This window comes from Talpa europaea (genome assembly GCF_964194135.1).
Source record: "Talpa europaea genome assembly, chromosome: 4".
NCBI classification, from domain to species: domain Eukaryota; kingdom Metazoa; phylum Chordata; class Mammalia; order Eulipotyphla; family Talpidae; genus Talpa; species Talpa europaea.
This window is the reverse complement of record NC_140070.1, coordinates 74244426-74262262: the sequence shown is the minus strand read 5'-3', so window position 1 is coordinate 74262262 and position 17837 is coordinate 74244426. Positions and strand designations below refer to the sequence as shown.

Sequence of the window (17837 nt, the reverse complement as noted above, 5' to 3'; positions counted from 1 at the left end):
CCTTTAATATATACTAATTGATTATGTCATTAAAACTGTATTGCTATATCCTTCAAACATATAGATACATAAAATTTAACCTATAATTATAGCAGTGATTATCTGATTTTAACTCTCTGGGTACCTATGCAAATTGGAGAGACCCCACCAATGAATGGCACATTTTAAGCTTGTGATAGAATGAAATAGTAGAAACAACACTAAATTAGAAGTTAAGACTCTAAGGCTGGTCCTGATTGTGTCTAGCTTTGAAGTTGGAAGATAGCTTTGAATCTATGTGTTTGAGTTTCTCTGTCTACAAAATGAGATGGGATTTAAGCTAGATTTGAGATCGCAAATAGGTCTCAACTCAAGTGCCAACTCTATCAGTCTGAAGTGATTGCCCGAAGTGGTAAAGATAAGTGTTTGGAACCAGAAATACTTTGCTACAATCAATTAAGAAGATTTACCATTGTTGGGAGAGTAAGTTACAGCACATGTGTCCATGCTATCACAGCTATCCCCAAATTAGTTAATCTCTCTTAGTACATTAAAATTGCTGGTCTTCTTATTCTTTGGTTGCCTTCGATTATTTTTGTTCATCTAGGACATAGTATATAAGTATGTAAGATATGTGACTTTAATGTTAATCTTCATATTTTATGATTTTATAAAATGGCAGACTTTTATAATATCTTTAATATTTCCTTTTAGATCTTCCGCCTCCTCCAGTGCCACCACCTGCTATAAAGTCTCCCACTGTCCAATCCAAGGCACAGCTGGAGGTACGACCTATAATGGTGCCAAAACTTCCTTCTATAGAAGCACGAACAGACAGATCATCAGATAGAAAAGGAGGCAGTTACAAGGGGCGAGAAGTATTGGATGGAAGACAACTTGCTGATATGCGAAGCAATCCAGGTGATCCCAGAGAAGCACAGGAACAGCAAAATGATGGGAAAGGACGAGGCAATAAGGCAGCAAAACGAGATCTTCCACCAGCAAAGACTCATCTCATCCAAGGTACTGATTTATTCAAGCAGTAAATGTAGATTAAATATCTGTTCCCATTATATTTGCTTACTAATGGAGAAGATAGTCATGTACCCTGATCATTTTAATACAATCCATCCAATACATGACATTGTACAAGGTTTCCTTGGAGAGGTGCTGACTAAGTTATATTTTAAAGGAAAGCGTTATTTCAATAGATAAAATGAGAAAAAGGACATATCAGGTAGAGAAAAGAGAAAAAATAAAAGGATGTAAATGATGTTTTGGGAAGCACTGATTTCTCATTTGGGTGAACAATAAGAAACTGAGAGCAGGAACCAATGGTAAAAGTTAAGACTAGAAAGGTGACTGTGCCAGATAGGGAAGGTAAGGAATACTATTCTACAGAGTTTGGGATTTGTGATATAGGTAATGCTGAACCAGGAAAGTATTTTGAGCTGAAATGACATAATTAAATATGTATTTTAGAGAAACAACTGGCAACACTTTAGAGTGAAGGAAGAGCGTGCAACTGGGTAGATGAGGCATCAGAACATTGCAGAATAATCTCTGGATAAAAAATGAAAGCATTGAGTTAATATAGTGGACCAAATGAAAAGGAGAGAAAAGCCTACGTGGGCATTTCAGAGATAGACCCAATAGGACTTCGTGAGTAATTGAATATAGAAAAATCAAATGAAATAAGGGATTAAAAAAAATTATTCAAATGTTAATTGAATGGCCCTGTATGAGCAGTGGAACATAATTGTATGAACCAATGTAGAAATAAAAGGGAGGACGGATGTCTTGGGGGAAATTTCAGTTTTGAAGGGATTAAGGCAGGGGGAAGAACACAGATATGAAGAAAATAAGAATTTAAAGAACTAAGTTAAAAGATCAAGAGAAAGGTTATGAGTAGAGAGTGAATTTTAGAACCACAATACAGAGGTGAAAATTGTATAAATTACAAAGTCAAAATTAGCAACAGTGATAGACTGATTAATGTTTAGCAATCTATTCTCTGGGAGACAGACAAAGCAACACCTGAATTTGTAGCCATTTGCTTCCTTCTGGTGTGTAATTACTTCCAACATGACCCGTTTCTGGCTACTCGCATGAAGTGTATGCTGATTTAGGAAGAACTGTGTACAATAGGCTCTTGTGAGAACATGTAAGCCAAATTCAGTTCACCAATAGTGAGGGATGGTTATATCTAAAGGTTGTGCACAGGAACAACATTCTGCAGTGAAAACTTGTTATTTTCATTATGCACCCATCATGTGTTCATCCAGATTTTTAAAATAATCTCAATATTAAAGCTAGCAAGAATAGCATCCCAGAAATAATGGAGGAGAAAATGTTCAGATAGGAAGAAATGTAAAATGCCCATAGACTTGAACGTTGAATGTGAAAAGGCTGGAGCAAGGAGGTGGTACTCCAAAGACTATCTTTAGTGCATTAGTGAGAATACAAGCCAGGTAGAATGGGGGTGGAAAGTGAATGGAAATCTTAGAAGGGAGATAATGAGCATAGAGTCTTTGAAGAAGGTTAGGATGAGGAGAAATAGTTGTAGGAGAACTTGACAGGAAAGCAGAATCTGTGGAAATATTTTAGAACAGGAGATTTGAAAATTATTATAGACTAAGGAGAAAAAAACATTTTAGGAGGAAGAAATAGAAAAATAAAAGGAAGAATGATGACGTAATAGGAAAGGCTGTGGGAGCATGGCACTGCCGTATTTCAGTAACTATATTTTCCTGTGATTAAACATTAATCTGTTGTAATGTTTATTATGAGCACCTGGTCATTAGCAACGTCATCTAATATAGAGGACAGTGTTACTTTGTTCTGCTTGGAATTCTGAACTCGTAATTCAGGAACAGACATGGTAACGATGTGCTGAGCCAGTGTGTGCATTTCAGAGAGATGCCTCCGCAGTGTGACTACAAAATACTTGGTGCCATCATCACAATTCAAAATTTGAAAAAGTTAGCTTATCTTTTTCAGTTAAGCCAAAGGTAACCTGACTAAACTTTTGCCTCCCAGTGATTATAGTCCAAATACTAATTCGTAAGTAGACTATCATGATATAATGTAAGAGGTTTATACAGATGATAATCTCTAATCTTGCTCAGAAGTAGGATTCCTCCAAAGAAGGTGGAATTCTTCAGGAGAAAATTTTAGAAAACCCAGAAAAGATCTTAATGTAGGCAGAATTAGAATAAAGAAGTGAAGTCATTGCTAGCACACTTCAGAAATTTAATAAATTCCTGTTTGTTATTAAATATTTCTAACTAAAAACTAAGACTGGAACCATTAATCTGAAAACAAGGAACCCTGTTCAATGAAAAGTCTGAGTACACTGAGCAGTTATTCTATTATCTGTTTTCTTGCCCCAAATTCTTCTTTAAACTACAACCTCGTGTGTATATATCACTAAACGATAGTTTCTATGTGTTACTGTAACTTTTACTTCATAATTCATTTAACATCATTTATAGTGAAGGAGACAACCTGATTTACATATGTAATGAATGGTTATTTTTAATTAAAGAAAGTGGTCTTCTAGACTTGAATGTCTGATCTTTTTACTGACATTTACCTCAGTTAGTTCAATTTATTTCCATATATCAAATATCTACTATGTTATTAAGCTATGTGCTAGAACTGAGATTTATATGTAAGTATGAACCTTGACTTCGGGGAGTTCATTGTAAGATTAGGAGATGGATAATCTATAGATTTGTTAAATATATTCATATTTGGTATAACACTCAGGGTGCCATGAAACCTAAGAATTCAGAGAAGGAACAATTAGACAAGTTTCATGAGAAATTTAATGTTACAAAAGTGGAAAGGACACATAAACTGAGTGTTCAGGAATGGGTAGAATTTGGCTTGGGTAAGAAAAGTGGATTATTTGTTCTGGCAGAGAAAGTCAGCCTGAAACATTTTAAACTTTAAGTACATTGATAAGACTATAAGAAACTTCATATTACTGGATAATAAAGGTGGTCAAACTTTAACCTTTCGAGTTAAATATAGAATTGAACCACAGAGAAATTGTAGTTCCTATAAGACAAAAGTTGAAGATGGTTTGAAGGAAAATAGCTAAGGGGCAGAGATCTCTTAGAAGTTATTTACAACCCCAGATAAGAGATGTAGAGAATATATAGCAGACTATGGAGCAGGGATAAAGGAGTGAGTATTTTTAAGATTTAAAATCCATCTTACCTGTTGTATATTTGAATGTGTGGAAAGGTGTATGGAAAAGTTGTTGGAAAGTGGGAAGAATCTTAAAATAAATCCAGTTTTCTAACTTGGCTATATAATGATTAGTGATATCATTAGCTATATTAGGGAATACAAAAGAGAAGAAATCTCAGGGGAGTGGGTATGATGAAGTCAGTGTTTGACATATTGGCTTTGAGGGACACTCAAGTAAAAGTGTTCAACTGAACTGGCTGTGCTAAAATTCAGGATATTTTTAAGGAGTTAGGAACAAAAACTAATGAGTTATCATTATGAAAAGAATAATTAAAGCTCCTCATCCATTTAATCGAAACTATTTATTGATAATATTATGTATGTCAAACTGGGATTATGTAAGCACACAAACCAGAGAAAAACACCTGCCTTATACACACACACACACACACACACACACGACAAGAAGCAAAAATCTGCAGGGCATCAATGAGTAAGAGGTATTGCGTAAAAGGAGTCAACAGAAGACTGGCTGGGAAGGAAGGAAAAACAGAAGCTAAGAAAATAGTAATGTTTAAATTGATTGTGTTTCCAGATTTATGTTTAGAATTCCAGAGACATAGGATTGAAACATGATTAACATCATCAAAGTCAACATTGAATTTTCAATTTCAGTTAGTAATTTTATATACATATATATATATATAATTTCAAGTTGTCAAATTTAGATTTATTCCAGTATGCATTAAGTTCACTTTGTATGATTATTTCTGGTTTTAGTTGTAGGAGGAGGAGTGGGAGAAGGAATTGTAAAATGTTGCCATAGGAAAGTTTAAAATTTTGTCTTATTTTTGAATGTATGGCTCCTGTGTTGGTGTGCCTTCATTAACAACACTTATTTGGAGTCTGAAAAATTTATACTAGAGTTTTGACTCTGATACATGTATCAGAACTGTTTGGTATATCTTAAATTCTTCGCACGGGCTCTTCTGTTTAAGAGTATAAGTATATTTCAGTGGAGTAAATCATGAGTGAGAGTTGCCATTAGCAATACTCAGTCTAAATCGCTTTTCAAGAAACTTGACTGAGCAGTGAGGAGAGAAAGAAAGTATTGATTCATGTAGAACACAGGCTTTCAAAAGGAAAGTTTTTAGCACAAGAGAGAGAGATTTCATCATAATATAGTGTGATAAAAACTAAGGTCAGTAGAGAAAGGCTGATGAAACAGGGACAAAAAGTGAAGGTCACAGAGGAGTAGTGGTCTACGTGAACTGTGAAATCCAAGCGAGTCAGAAGTCTGGATCATGGGGCAAAATTTAATCAGTAGAGTGGAAGGAGAAAGGTACCATCTCGGAGAACTATATGGGTTCCATAAGTAGATGTCTTGGCTTCACAAATGGAGAATGTTTTTGTGAAAGGATAGATCAGCAAAGAGGTAGAATTAATGTCAGTGAACTAGAGGCAAACCTTCTTTCTTTCCTGTCCACTAGAGAGAATTTCAGTGGACACATAAGGGAAAATCTGGTTTCATTCAGGTAATGTGCATAGTGAAGAAGCATATAGAGGAATTAACTTTGTATGTGTAAGAGTGTTTAAAGGGTAAAGTGGACAGTTTGTGGAAAGAATTGAGCAGTTTGGGGATGCATCCTTTGAAACAGCAATAAATTTAAAGCCATATGATGATAGGCTTCCAGAAGACTTGGTTTGTTTTTTTGGATGTCATCAGTGGCAGCTTCTGAAATCAGGGCTCCACAATGTAAATTTGATTTTGAACAGAGCTTAATATCTTGGTGTCTAGGAAATGAACCTGGGCTTGGTTTTGTTATGAAAGTTCAAGGAAACTGGGCTTTCTTTCTATTAGTGTCTTAAAAATCCTTCATAGTTGGGCCTCCCGAGTGGCACAGCGATTGAGTGCTGGGTTGCAAAGCTGCCTGGAGCCTCTGCAGCACTGGTTTGATCCCCGGCCCCCGGGTAAGGGTCCCACATGGCGCGCAGACCTCTCCTGCTGTCCGCTGCTCCCCCCAGCAGTGTACTTTGGTCCCTCTGCCTGTTCTGCTTCCTGCTCTGGCTCTGGTGAATTATCTTACCCTCCCACGCTTCTGACTGTACCCAGTGCTTGTATAAATAAATAAATAAATCTTTAAAAAAAAAATTTCCCGATTTAAAAAAAAAAATCCTTCATAGTTTACACAGATATTTCCCTATCTTATCTGAAATGTTTCATGTAAACAGTATAATCATTTTATAGATATATGGAAGCTCAAGCCTAAATTATTCAGAGGTCACAGAGTAAATGATAGCACAGAAAGCCAAGTCTAACTCCAGGTTTCATTTATCTCCTTTAGGACTTGGAAAACAAGGCTTGTTATTTTCATTTTCAAAAGACAACACTGCATTATTTATTATTGCTGTAAAATGTTTTCATTTATTCCTTATATTAATGCTTCCCCATTCAGAATTATAGACATGAGCAATGTGTTATAATGAAAGTGTACAATAGAGCTCATATGCACTTATCATCTTTCATTACACAGAGGATATTCTACCTTACTGTAGACCTACTTTTCCAACATCAAATAATCCCAGAGATCCTAGTTCTTCAAGTTCAATGTCATCGAGAGGATCAGGAAGCAGACAAAGAGAGCAAGCAAATGTAGGTCGAAGAAATATTGCAGAAATGCAAGTTCTTGGAGGATATGAAAGAGCAGAAGATAATGAAGAATTAGAGGTATGGCTGATCTAGTCCCAAATTTCTCAGCATGAGACTGATTATAATATATTACCCCCTGAGTTAGGAGCATCCATCAGTCTATAGTAGTGTTAGTATTTTTTCACAATCTTTTTACTACTGTAATATCAGAAATATTTGATCTGAGAATTTAATGGTTTTCTTGACATGTGTTCCAAAATATTGAATGATAGTAAGTTACTTTTTTGTTGTAGGGTTCATATTCACCTGCAAATATTCAGATAAAAATCTTACATGGCAAACATATTGTTAGGAAACAAACTATTGGTCTGTGTAATTTGTAGTATTATAATAGGTGGTAGAAACCCTAAATGATGTGAATAAAGTGTTCTGCCTGTGTTATCTATTGCCTAGTAATAACTGGGGTTAATCTGACTGATTTGCCAACTATTTTCTACCTTCAGTCTCCAGAAAATGGGAACGCGATCCTTGAAAATGGAAACCTGTTCCTCCCAGATGGAGGAGAATACTTCTTGAATCAGAGATTTACTGCCTTAATTGGAGTCTATAGTGATGTAAGATAAAGTTGGCAGTAAATCATAACATTATAGAAATCACCTCCTGTTTTTGAAGATTGTGTTTCCTCCATTTAATTAAAAACAAATTGAGGACAAATTCCTCTCCCTATGAATTGTTGAATATCAAGTTGATTATAAAGTAAATGTTAAACTATAACTTTTTTAGAATAGAAAATGAAAATTCTAAGTAATTTATCTAATTAAATTTTTATAAAGCTTAATGTGTTTTGATCTTGAAGTTAGGGTAAAACAATTTTCTCTGCAAATGCTGTCAAAGAAGCTGTTTTTCACATTGTTGTGTTTTTTTGTGTTTTGTTTTGTTTTTAAGAACAAGAAACTTGGTGCGGGTATGAATGAAAAGTCATTACAGATAGCCCTAATACTTAAAACCACTAGAAGTTCAGCTGTCATATTGTGTTGGGACTGAGGAGTAGAAACTCAGCCTGCTCTAGCTTCTCCCCTCTGGGACAACCCCCTCCCAGTAGTGAATTGCTGGGCAGAACACAATTTGATACTTGTTAGAGTTCTGTCAAACCAACTACAGCTGACAAATGAATTAATCACTTGCCAAGTGAACTTTCCTATATATCCCAGTGAATGCATAAAGAAACACATAAGAATAAAAACATATATGTATATAAATGTAAGGCTATCATCTAAAATATTTTTTCAAACTTAACAATGGTGTATCTCTTACAGGAAACCGAAAGCTGAAAACAACCAGAGAGGCTTGTGAGATCTAATGTGAAAATATCACTCAAGATGCCTCATATCTGATGACACGTGACGCCAGATAAAATGTTCAGTGCAATCAGAGTGTACAAATTGTCGTTTTTGTTCCTCTTATTGGAATACCATTTTTTAAATTTTATTGGGGTTTTATTGTTGTTGTTTGATCCCTCTCCCTATGAAGAACCTCCCAATTCCCCTTGATGTTGGAACAAACCATTACACCTTACTTCCAGCAAGGGAAGTATTTGACTTCTTGCTTCAGTCATCTGCCAGCAGGAGAGAACGAAACAGTTCTTTTGCATTTTGCCCCTGTGATATGGCATTGCACCGCTTATATACCAAGCCAGTTTTCAGCAAAGTATTGATTAAAGATACAAAGTTGATAATCAACCTCATGCCAAGGGCTCTCAAGATATAATCTTTCTATAACCAACTGCTAAAGCAAATTAAAACATACTCATTTTAACATGATTTTAAAATCAGTCTTTCATACCACCCTCTGCTGGGAGAAAAGAAAAACATAGCAAATGCAGAACAACCATAATCAATTTGAATGGGGTAGAAACATTGTAAATATATACTCTTTGCAACCCCTGGTGGTACTTTATTTTGTCTTCATTTCAATTTCGGAAGTATATTCTTATTGGAAATGTACTTTTGGATAAATGGGGGTAAGCCAGTTGGATCTCTGGTTGTCTAGTCATTGTCATAAGTAAGCCTAGCAAAAACCTTGTTCTATTTTTCAATCAAAAAAGCAATTATCAATGCCTATTACAAGCAGATGGATGTTTTTAATGACCAATTGAATAAGGACATTGGTTTATCTAAACTGGCCTAAATTCCTTCTGGTAGTGTCAGTTCAACTTTCAGAAGTGCCACTTAAGGAAGTTTGATTTTTGTTTTTGTAATGCACTGTTTTTAATCTTTTTTTTTTTTTTTTGGTTTTAAAAGCACAATCACTAAACTTTATTTGTAAACCATTGTAACTATTAACCTTTTTGTCTTATTGAAAAAATGTTGAGAAGCGTTTTTAACCTGTTTTTGTTAATGCTCTATGTTTGTATTTGGAATATTTGAATGATGACAGATGGTGAAGTAACGTGCATACTTTATTGTGGGCCATGATCCCGATGGCTCTTACTTTTCCTAAACTCAAAGAAAAAAGGTTTAAGTTTGTTGTGGCCAATATTGAAACTTGCAAGATTCCCTTATAAACTCAAATAGAGGCATTACTTGCTTTGAATTGCCAAATGATGCCCTCTGACTGTAGATTTTTATGATCATTTTTGTTATTATAGCAATTTCATTGACTTATAATTGGTGCTATTTGAAAAAAAAAATGTACATTTATTCATACATAGGTATTAGGCCTGACCCCACTGGAAAACAAAGCCAAACAAAACTGAACCACAAAAAAAAAAAAAAAAAAAAGCTGGTGTTCACCAAAAACTAAATGTGTTCACTTAGATAATTTGAAAGTTACATAGAAAGGGTGTGCAGTACTAAGGGAACAATCCATGTGATTAATGTTTTCATTATGTTCATGTAAGAAGCCTCTTATTTTTAGCCATAATTTTGCATACTGAAAATCCAATAATCAGAAAAGTAATTTTGTCACATTATTTATTAAAAATGTTCTCAAATACATCATTCTTTCTTGTGTTGATTTCTTTTTTTTTCATTGTGTGACCAAATTTATTCCATTTAATCACAAAGTAGTGCTGTGTTAACATTTCACCACTTTATTGTCAGACGAGTAAAAAATCTGTTTTTTTGAACAATCAGGTTTTACTTATAAGGAAAAATTCTCACTTCACTGAAATTAAAGATGTAAGGTGAATCACAAACTAAAAGTCATTTCATCAGAGTAACTTTTTAATATTAAAGATGTACTAGAATGTTTTTGTTATATATCTGAAACTCAGTCAATCAATTTCTGAAATAATTGGAATTCAACTGTGATAAATCTGATGTAAAGTTTGCTTGTTTTGTCAACAAGAAAATTATACAAATCTAAAATATTTATTAATAATTGTTTTCTTGTTACAGATTCATGTAAAATTTTAAAATTGCAATATGTACCATATACCAGGTTGCATATTATTGTTTATTAAAGTCAGCATATTCAAGTATTCAAGTTTGGATGGACAAATGGGCATCATGTCTAGGAAATGACAAGAGCAATAGAATCTAGTGAGGGCTTTTTTGCTATGACATAGATATTAAAAATATATGGATCACATTTTGAAAATCTTGGAAAATTTTGAAAAAAATAAAGGAAATGTAATTTAAATTTAATTTTACAAAAATGAAGTAATCACCAGCATCTACTGAGAGATGAACAAGTCCATAGATCAAGAAGTCAGTTTCCAAGTCATTTCAAGAAAAAAATTGGAGAGCCATGTTTAATGGTGAAATTTTTCTTTCCTGTGATGAATTCACTATAAGTAAGTTAACGTCTCTCTTTGTTTGTAGTATGGAATATACATACAAATTATTTGTAATCAGAGACCTGGGCTTGAGTGCCAGTTTTGTCATGGGCTATATTTCCTTGGACATGTTACTTAACCTCTAAGTCTCAGGTACTTTACCTGTATATTCAATAATACCTACCTCATGGAGCTACTGTCATGATTTAGTGAGTTAATGTATATGACATGGACTTTGTAAACCCCGTATACAAGATACTGTTGTATTTATGGACTGAAATTCATTGCACACATGCTATTTCCACTTTTCACACATAGTTTGTTCCTTATACTTGCAAAGAGTTTTAAAAAAGTCAAAAAGTGTGGTACAAAATGGGGGTGGTTCCATTTCCGGTGAGTAAAATTCACTGTGAAATACCTAAACATGGAATAAATTCTTGGTGTTTTCGTTTGTTTCCTTGCTTTTGAATTCCTGAGGGTCATACAGTGGGTGGTGATTCGACGCTTTCAGCACATATTTCACAATTCAGGTGTGCATGCAAGCATGTCACTTGCGGTCTCAATAATTGGACTCCATTTCTATTTTGGATTGCTGTTCTGCCATAGTTGCAGAAAATATGATCATAGTTCCAAGTGAAATCAATCTTATCTGACGTTCTTGGTCATTTCAGATAGAGTCTGGATTTTTCCCTTCATTCCCACTCCAGTATAGCAAGGGATGGGGGCATCGGCAGGAGAATAGGGTAGTAGGGGCTCTTGGTGTTACTACTGGTGGTGACATTTCCAATGATCTTCCCTTGTTAGAACCTTTACACTGTATCTTCCTCTTCCCTATACTAATTACCTCAATGACCCTCATATCTATTTACCCTCTCTTGATTTTTCTAAGCCCATTGAGGTAGATTGAATAACAGGGAATAGGAGTTTGTATTTTCTTCCATGCCCTGCTGGTACTCTGGAGATTTGTGTTGGGGGACCCTTCCTCAGAGACTTACAAGATACCACCATGCTTCTAAGCTCCATGTACATTTGGCTGTATGTGGATATGTGGATAGGGGGTGGGGTTGATGGCTATTTGTGCTGTTTATTAAGCAAACCTTGGTTCCAAATCCAGGATACCTGTGCTTGAATCCTGGCTCCTCATTTATTATCTTTGTAAAAGTGGGAGATTTAGTTATTAAGTCTGTACTTTAATCTTGGAATGGTTATAAAGCAGTCAGAATCAGTCAGCGCTGGTTTGAACACATCACAACTGGTTTCATCCATTCAGAACCATTTTGAAGAAGTTTTATCCAGTCAAAACTGGCAAGAACTGGTTTGGACCAGTCAGAAAACACCAGAACCGGTTTTGAAATGTTAGAAACAAGAAGGACCAGTTTGTCTAGCCATAACCAGTTTGTACTACTTTGAACCAGTCAGAACTGGTTTGACCCTGTATTATCCAGTCAGAATAGTTTTGAACTATTTTTATCTTGTCACAAATGTTTTTAATCTATCTTAACGAGCTATCACCATTTTGAACCAGCCAGAACTGGTTTAAACTGGTTTGATGCAGTCAGAAAAATTTTGAACTTTTTGAAATTGTTATGAACAGTTCTATCCAGTCAGAAGTAGCCAAAACTGGTTTGAGCTAATCAGAACTGGCCAGAACAATTTGAACCAGTCTTATCTGTTCAGAGCCAGTTTTACCTGGTTTGAACCAGATTGTACCAAGTCTTATCTGGTCAGAACAAACAAGAACCAGTTTGAACCAGTTTGAACCAATTTTGTACAGTCAGAACCAGTTTCAAGCAGTTGTATCTGGTCATAACTGGCCAGAACCAGTCTAACCTGGTCACGACCAGCCTGAACCAGTTTCTACCAGTTTTATCTGGTCAGAACAGGATTAGACAGGACTGGTTTGAACATGTCCCACAACAAGGCAAAATGGTTTGAGCTTGTTTTATCTGGTTACAATTGGTTTGAAACTCTCTTTTCTGGTCAGAACCAGCCATAAATGGTTTGAATCAATCAGAACCAGTTTGAACCAGTTTTATCTGGTCAAAACTGGTTTGAACATATATCTGGGCAGAAGTGGTTTAAACTAGTCACAACCTGCCTGAAACAGTTTGCACTTGTTTTATCTCATCAGAAATGGCTTTAACCTCTCTTATCAGGTCAGAACCAGTCAGAAATGGCTTGAACCAGTTTTATTTGGCCAGAAACAGTATAAACCAGCCAGTAAAGGGCAAAACTGACTTGAACAAGTTTTTTCTGGTCAGAAACAGTTTGAACTGGTCAGAATTGGTCTGTACCAACCAGAACCAGTTTTGATTCTTTTTATCCAGTTTGAATCAGTTTGAACTAGTTGGAATTGGTCAAAACTGGTTTGAAGAGGTTTTATCCAGTTAAAGCCAGTTCCAACCAGTTTCATCTGATTAGAAAAAGCAAGATCCAGTTTGAACTGGTCACAACAATACAGAACCTATTTGAACAAGGCACAACTGGTTTGAATCAGTCAATACTGGCCAGAACTTTTTTAAATTTTTTTTTTTTATAGAGGCATGTTTTTATTTATTTGTTTGTTTTGTTTATACATGCACGGGTACAGTCAGAAGCGCGGGAGGGTGAGAGAATTCACCAGAGCCAGAGCGGGGAGCAGAGCAGGCAGAAGGACCGAAGTACACTGCTGAGGGGAGCAGCGGGCGGCAGGAGAGGTCTGCGCGCCATGTGGGACCCTCCTCCGGTGGCCGGGGAGCAGCCAGGTATCGAACCGGCGCTGCAGAGGCTGCGGGCAGCTTCACAACCCAGCGCTCAACCGCTGCGCCACCGGGGAGGCCCACTGGCCAGAACTTTTTAAACCAATTTTATCTAATCAGAAAAATCCAGAGATGGTTTAACATGATTTTATCTGATCAGAACCAGTTTGAAGTAGTCAGAAATGGCTAGACCCAGTTTTAATTGGTTTGAGCAGCCCACAACCTGGAGAAGAGGAGAAAGAAAGAGATGTGAGAGAGAAAAGGTGGGAGGGGAAGGGGAAATAGTAAAAGGAGGGCAATAGGAAAACTTTCCCATAAATTGCTTACTTGCCAGGTTTTTGGTTTGTTAGACCTTAACTCTTGCAACTCAGTGTTCATTCTGCTTCAGATTTCAAACATTTAATTTGAAACCCCAAAGGGAGTATGGAATTGCTTTTCTGTGGTAACTATAATTTTGCCTTTCTCTGGTAACCTACTGAGGGCAGTGTATATTGAAAACCCCCCTTAGCTGCCTGAAGGGGATTGGGATGGCAGGAAATAGCCTTTAACAGGTGCAATGTCTGGTAATGTTTTTTTAAAATGCTCTTGCTACAAAAGAATATGATTAAAGGAAACATTAAAATCAGAGCTTACCCTTTTAAAATAGAAATATCTCTCAAATTCTAGTTTTCTTATTTCAAGAGAATTTAGCATGGAAATCTTTGGGGATTTGACAACAGATTAAACTGAAGAGTGAGCCTGAGAGAATAAAGATTATTTTCCCTAGTGAAATATGAACATCAACTTTCCCTTTTGATAAAGGAATCTGTGGTATGACTACCAATCATAAACCTAAAAGACATTTTGGTTTGGACCCCTGAGTTTATCTTCCATTTTAGTTCTGATGCTTGAGGTATTTTTCCCACATGTATTTTGTCCCTCGTACTCCACCTGAAAAGTTCAGAATTCTCTCATTAAGACTACATTTTGTATGCCATCAAATTATTGCCATCTCTCTACCTAAAACTTACCATTTTCATACTTGTTATTTATTCATTTTTATCACAAAACAAAACATGAAATAGTCCAAATATATCACAAAGCTAGATAACATACCAAAGCTGAAGTGTTTTCTTAGTACCTAAGTTGCAAAATTCTGAATTTAGTGCATCTAAGAAATTAATACACAGTAAACCAAAAGCTAGAATATATAGCTATGGAAAGTCACAATAAACAAAAAGGTAGAATATATAAATATGGAAGTTTTGTTTCTAGATCTTAGCTTTAAAGTAAAAGATTTGCTCACATTAAGAATAAAAAATAAAACTAATCCAAGTTAGCAAATAACTTTTAACGGATTCCTTAATCTGTTTTAGACGTTCTTTACAAAGATTGCATGAGAAAATAAATGTTGATTTATAAAGTAGATAATCCTTTATTTCTAGTCTTTCTTAGGAGCAAATTAAACTAATCAATTACCACTTTCAGAGCTATTACAATACTTTAGAAAATTATAATGTTTGTCTTTGTTTCCCTTTCCTTCTCTATTTTGAACTCTAGAGGAGGGAAATAAAACAAATAGATATTTTTAAAAATATTTTCAAAGATACTAATTTTCCAGAGCCACTAAGCACACTCAGAGGCTTTGTCCATGGTAAATTTCTGATTCCTGTTCTGATCCTGCTAATCAGTATTCCAGGAGGTGAGGCATAATAACTTGCATTTGAGACAATCCCAGATAGTTTATATTAAATACTACTCTACCTAAGAAATCAAGTTTAAGTTTCATTGCAATGTGTCTGAAACTGGAATGAATGTTATGGTTGGCAGTCTTAAAATCACTGTCAGCCAGACAAAAATCATGAGGTAGTTTTCATTGTGTGATGTTAAAAAAACATGTCTCATACAGACAAGAAGCATGTCTCAATCTTTATTTACCTCATTAATGTGGGAATCTTAGGAAGATAAAGAGCATGTGAAGAAAGTTGTGGAAGAAATTTGGAAATGATCGTTGGCAGTTAACTTTCCATGGAGCAATAGAGCCTGGCAGTACTACTCTAGTCTCCCAGAGAATGGTCACACCTGTCTACTTCTTTTTTTTAAAGATTTATTTATTTATTTATACAAGCACTGGGTACAGTCAGAGGCATGGGAGGGTGAGAGAATTCACCAGAGCCAGAGCAGAGAGTAGAACAGAAAGAGTGATGAAGCACACTGCTGAGAGGAGCAGCAGGCGGCAGGAGAGGTCTAGCGCACCATGTGGGACCCTCACCCAGGGGCGGGGGATCGAACCGGCGCTGCAGGGGCTGCGGGCAGCTTTGCAACCCAGCGCTCAACCGCTGCGCCACCGGGGAGGCCCACACCTGTCGACTTCTTTAGGTTAAATAACCATTAGCCTTCAACATCTGTACCTTCACCATTTACAATTAGTGAAAAGCATGCATTAGTAGTTTACGCAGATGAGGTGACTTAGCTTCGCTGTGTTTCCCTAGAGACAGATCCTGAGACAAAGACTTGGGTGTAAGCAGTTTATTTGGGAGATAATTTCAGAAAGTGGGAGTGGGATTGTGAGGGAAAGAATAAAAGTCAATGGAAGTCCTATGATTGTTAAAGTTTCCTCCAGGAGGAATCAATTGGCTCCCCTGAGAGGCACACAAAATGCCTCCCAGAATCCTTCAGCAAAGCGTGGGAGCCTAGAACATCATCAGTTTGTTCCTGTTCCCTATTGGATGCAGATTGCTGGTAGGGAAGGGGTGGGGGACTTATCTCCCAAGCACTATTGAGCAGACTATGTTGAAGTCTTGGTCTCCCAGAAAGTCCAAGTTGCCAAGGCAGAAAATCGGCCTGCATATAACCAGTGTTTGGGAAGGAAGGAGCCAGAATGTGGCGAGTCTGATCTTAAATGGAACTGTTTGCCAGAACAGAGTACTCAGTGCCATATGCTACAAGTATATTATTAGAGAAATGTTTCAGGATGGTATTAAAAGCCAATCAATCGTCAGTTTACCTTTCTGCAAATTTCAAGATAAATTCTCTTTTGTACTGTGCATGTGTGAAATTAGTTCTGGTTATACATATCACTTTCACAATGGCGGCTTTCTTACCTATGATCAGTTTTTGGTAATATATGTATTGAGTTTAACCACCATTTAAAATAGTCTGAAAAATTTGCAGTATCACTATTAAAACAAATTCAAAGGGTGTGGAACCAGAAACGAGGCATGAACTATATCAATAGAAACTATAATTGTGCATTTTCTAGCAAAGTAATAAGCTTTATAGAACCACAATGATTAATTAAAGCTGTGCCTTATCTCTCTCTCTCTCTCTCTCTCTCTCTCTCTCTCTCACTCTCTCTCACTCACACACACAAAATTCAATGACTGCAGGTGAAATTACCATATCCCTCAGAATAAATTGAAATAAATTTCATGCAAAGTTGAGGATGGTATAATCTACTTATGTGTCTTATGAGACTGTCAATGAGGTATTTTATCATAACTAAAACTGGTACCATTTTCACAGTAACACGTAAAATAAAAGCTCATACAACCAGTGGAGTCTTAGATTTGATGAAATACTGTAACATTTATAGAAGCTCACTGCCTTAAATAAATTGAGCTCAAAATATTGACATAATTTTTTTCATCAGTTCTTTGGCATAATCACTAACTCCACATATTGAAGCTGAAGGTAGGTTTTGCGATTTCAGAAATATTTTCTTCCATTTGGGAAAAGCTCTGAGCTCTTCAAATTTGAGTAAAGCAGAGTTTTCCATGCCTCCGGATTAATTGATTTGTATGATCTGCTCAGCATCACAAGTAGCAAAAGTTACTGGGATAAATAGGACTTATGTCCCCACTCTGCAATTCATGGGTCTTCTGTTCTTCAGTGCATCTTCGAATATTTAGAAAATTCTTTTCATATGCCTGAAATTGGCTGGGCAGACAATGCTGTTAGGCTGACTGTCAGTGCCAACGTGGGCCCAGACCCCCTGCATGTGGAGTCCAGAATCCAGATAAGTGTCTGTGGTGACCTTTTGGGGCCCTGTAGTTAGCCCCCTTGTTACCAGATGGAAGCCTTGTTAGCAGATTGCGCACACTGGTTGACCTGTTTCTTTCCTAAGAATGAGTGAGTTTGTGCTTCCCAAATGGTGCTGATGTGCTTGATTTGGAGTGACTTAAATTATTTATATAAACAGGAATCCTGAAGAGTATTTGGCTTGGTCACCACATTAGGGACACCCTAAATGTTCAGAAAAAAAATTATCTTTAACCAGTTTGGGGGAAAAAAAAAGAGGGTTTTTACTTGCAATGCCTATTTAGACTGCCTGAGGCTTTTCACAATAAGTGAGTTTTGAGGCTAGATAAGCAAATTCTTATCTACTTGTTTTCTTTCTTTTTTTTTTTTTAATAGAGGCATGTTTTATTTATTTATTTGTTTGTTTTGTTTATACATGCACTGGATACTGTCAGAAGCTTGGGAGGGCGAGAGAATTCACCAGAGCCAGAGC

The 17837-nt window shown here is 36.2% G+C and overlaps 1 protein-coding gene across 1 annotated transcript in view; it reads left to right on the top strand.

Moving 5' to 3' along the window:
- ROBO1 (roundabout guidance receptor 1) overlaps positions 1 to 17381 on the top strand; it is a gene marked incomplete at both ends in the record, with an annotated part of 751012 nt that extends 733631 nt beyond the window's left edge. Inside the window, 4 exons of the mRNA XM_084232634.1 lie at positions 694 to 1002; positions 6714 to 6907; positions 7333 to 7443; positions 17217 to 17381. Coding sequence (XP_084088760.1) covers positions 694 to 1002; positions 6714 to 6907; positions 7333 to 7443; positions 17217 to 17381 — 779 coding nt within the window. The remainder of the gene's footprint in view (positions 1 to 693; positions 1003 to 6713; positions 6908 to 7332; positions 7444 to 17216) is intronic.
- Between the last annotated feature and the right edge of the window lie 456 nt (positions 17382 to 17837).